Here is a 2,907-nt window from a genome sequence, read left to right as displayed (position 1 = left end):
CCCCCCCCACCCCCTTGGGGCTTAGACACCCCCTCCATGGCAAAAGACCAGCCATGAACGGCGAACATAGCCGCCGCCTCCCCCCCTCGTCCCCGCCCTGCCCCTGCCCCCCTCGCGCCTACCCCCCTTATGCGGTATTCATGTTCCCCTGTGCAGGCGGAATTAGGGGGCCCCATGATCGCCCGAGCATCGGGCTATCGTTCTGGGATGGCTTTCGACACGCACACAGACACAGACACACGCACACAAAAGCGCACATGGACAGACAGATACGTAGACGGCGATGCACAGGCGAACATGTGCATTCACGCAAACCAGCACATAGCCTCGGCGGCCGATGGGCGCGACGCTATGCCCCCCAGATCACTCGGCCTCCTCGGCAGTTGAGATGGTCCAGGCGCCATGGCCCTGCCCCCCCCCCCCCCCCCCCTGGGATCCCGGCGGCGCGCCCCTGTCCAAGCTTGTCCGGCCAAACGGGCCCTCCCTTGAGTCGGCATCCCCCCTGCCCCTCGCCGGACGCAACATCCCACCCCGGGTCCTTTGCGCGCATGATCCCCCATGGCATTACGTGGACGCCCGGCCTCCCGGCCGAAGACGCAAGCGTACTCCAGGCCCCGGGCGGCTTGCCCCCCCTCGAGTCTTGCTTTCTCCCGCGCGCCGGCCGGGGAGAGGCGGTGCCGTGGCTCATGCCGCGAGGCAGTGCTGGTGGGCGATCACGCTTCCATGCGGTTCCTAGCATGCTGTGCTCTGCTTTCCTCTCGAGAGCATGGCCGTCCCGCCCCCGTGTCGCGCACCACTAACAAGCCCCTGCGGCGCCCTCCATCCCGAGGCGCTACCCTCTCCCCCACCGTGACACTCGGCCGAGTGCGGGTTGTTTCCATGAAGAAATACACCCTCATCCACGGCGAAGGCCCGGGGCACTACCAATCAACCGTGGCCGCACGACATCCCGGGATGCCCCCTCTCTCGCGCGGGCCCGGTCTCCCCGCTTCAGGTTTCGTCCTTGGACCGGAGTCTTTTTCCCCATGTGCGGGGGGAGGAGCCATCGGTGTGGACAGTGAATCGGCGGTGGAGATTCCCCCCCCCCCCCCCCCCGGGTTGTGTCTGGGAGCGCCCAGCCAGCGAGGGGAGAATGCCGAGAAGCGACCTGATTCTTCTCTCTTCGCCTCCTCACACCCGGATATGTGTGCCCATTCCCCTGGGAGGGCCACTGGCGGGCGGGATTTTGAAAGATCTATTTTGAGAGTGCTATTTTCTCTCCGCCCCTCCCCTCCTGCCTTTGGGATCCGGTCTTGCCCCTTGGCACGCGCATGCGAGCTTGGAGGAAAAGGAACAGGGGACGCAATTCCCGGAGGCGACTCAAGACCACAAACACACACCCACACACCCGCACGCACACCCACACACGTGTGTGACCATGGGGGGGGGGGTGCAGAGGCAAGAGTAGGTTTGCAGAAGGAGCCCCCGGGACACCGAGAGCGAGGGCGGAGAAGGGCTGTTGCTTTTTTCTTTTTTAAGGAGACTGTAACTATTGGAGGGGGGGGGGGTGGGGGTGGGAAAGGAGGGGGAGGGAGCGGCAACGGAGCAGGGCTAAGAGGGCGAGAGGGGGAAAGATGCAGGGGAAGTAGAGAAGCTCCGAGCCGTTTTGAATAAGGATGGAGAGAGGGCGCATGTGCGTGCGCACAGGCGAGCGCCAACGCCGATCAAGGGGCTGGCCCGGGTGAGACTGATGGTATCCGCCGTGTGCCGGGCCTCTGGCAAGCAGAGGACACGACAAATGCGGCCTTTTGGGATGCCTGTGCGCGCGAGAGTGCGCGCGAGAGAGAGAGAGAGAGAGAAGGAAAGAGGCCGTCGCGTCTCGGAGAAGAGAGACAGACGAGGGGGGAATGGCACGGAGCAAGTGGCCACAAAGAGAGCAAGCCATAGGGCAGACACCCTTGCACGCGCGAGGGGGACGCGCAAATGCAGCCGCGGTGGGGAACCGACAGCCATCCGTGCTTCGGCGATCCTTACCACAGGTTGTTGGCGTAGAAGGTGCACTCGCAGCAGCGGTTCGGGTCGCGGCTGCCAGGGTACCCACAACGACCGGAGTCGTAGCCACCGCCGAAGGGCGAACGGCAGAACTGCTCACAGGTGATCTTCCACTCTCCGAGGCACTTGTCGCAACCGCCTGGACATTGACATCCCAAGATTGCGCGCCGGGCGAAGGAGCGGCATCCGCAGGAGGAGAAGAGGCGGGTCGGGAGGGGGGGGGGCCGTGCAGCAAGTGGGCGAGCAGCAAGGAAGATGTTAGCACTGGGGAGCTTTTCTCGGATCGAGGAGGCCATTGTCCTTGCGAGCATGTGCCTGCACAACAGGGGCGGGCCCGGGCCCGGCCCCGGGGCGGGAGGGCTGCGAGAGGGAGAAGAGGACCCCCCGGGCCCCGGTCCAAAGAGACGCACCCATGCCGAAGCACTCGCTCAGGCAGTCGGAGTCGACGGCGTTGTACTGCGCCACATAGAAGTTGGTGTTCTTGTACTGGTCGGTGTCGGCGATGTTGTACCGGCACAGGAGGTGCCCGTCGCTGCGGATGATCTTACCGCGCTCCTTGCAGCAGACGTTGGCGCCCTGGGCCTCGTAAAGGTACCCGGAGGCCACGGTCACCGGGCCGCTGGTGCGACCGGAGTCAATGAAGCACCGGCGACCCTCGCTGATGATGGGGTTCAGGGGGACGACGCGGTTGGTAAGCTGGGCCCGGAACTCCGAATTGTCGGACAGGCGGCGGCCGTTGGTGTAGACATCATTGGTGAGGGCGGCACCAGGCTGGCTCATGGCCAGCAGGGCGATGACAGCCACGACGACCGCGAGGAGGAGGGAGGAGCGAGTGGTGGACATCTGGATCGGAAGGGGGGCAGGGGGGGGGGGGGG

General features: G+C 65.3%; 1 protein-coding gene across 1 annotated transcript; it reads right to left on the bottom strand.

The window, feature by feature from the left end:
• Positions 1 to 1,819: 1,819 nt before the first annotated feature.
• Positions 1,820 to 2,874, bottom strand: H696_04654 (hypothetical protein; the record flags this gene model as incomplete). Its single annotated transcript, XM_009498533.1, has 2 exons — positions 1,820 to 2,170; positions 2,442 to 2,874. 2 exons carry the CDS (start codon positions 2,872 to 2,874, stop codon positions 2,010 to 2,012), a joined length of 594 nt encoding a protein of 197 aa, XP_009496808.1. The 3' UTR covers positions 1,820 to 2,009.
• Positions 2,875 to 2,907: the final 33 nt, after the last annotated feature.

This window comes from Fonticula alba, assembly GCF_000388065.1.
Source record: "Fonticula alba strain ATCC 38817 unplaced genomic scaffold supercont2.7, whole genome shotgun sequence".
Classification (NCBI taxonomy): domain Eukaryota; order Rotosphaerida; family Fonticulaceae; genus Fonticula; species Fonticula alba.
This window is presented reverse-complemented; position numbering and strand designations above follow the sequence as displayed.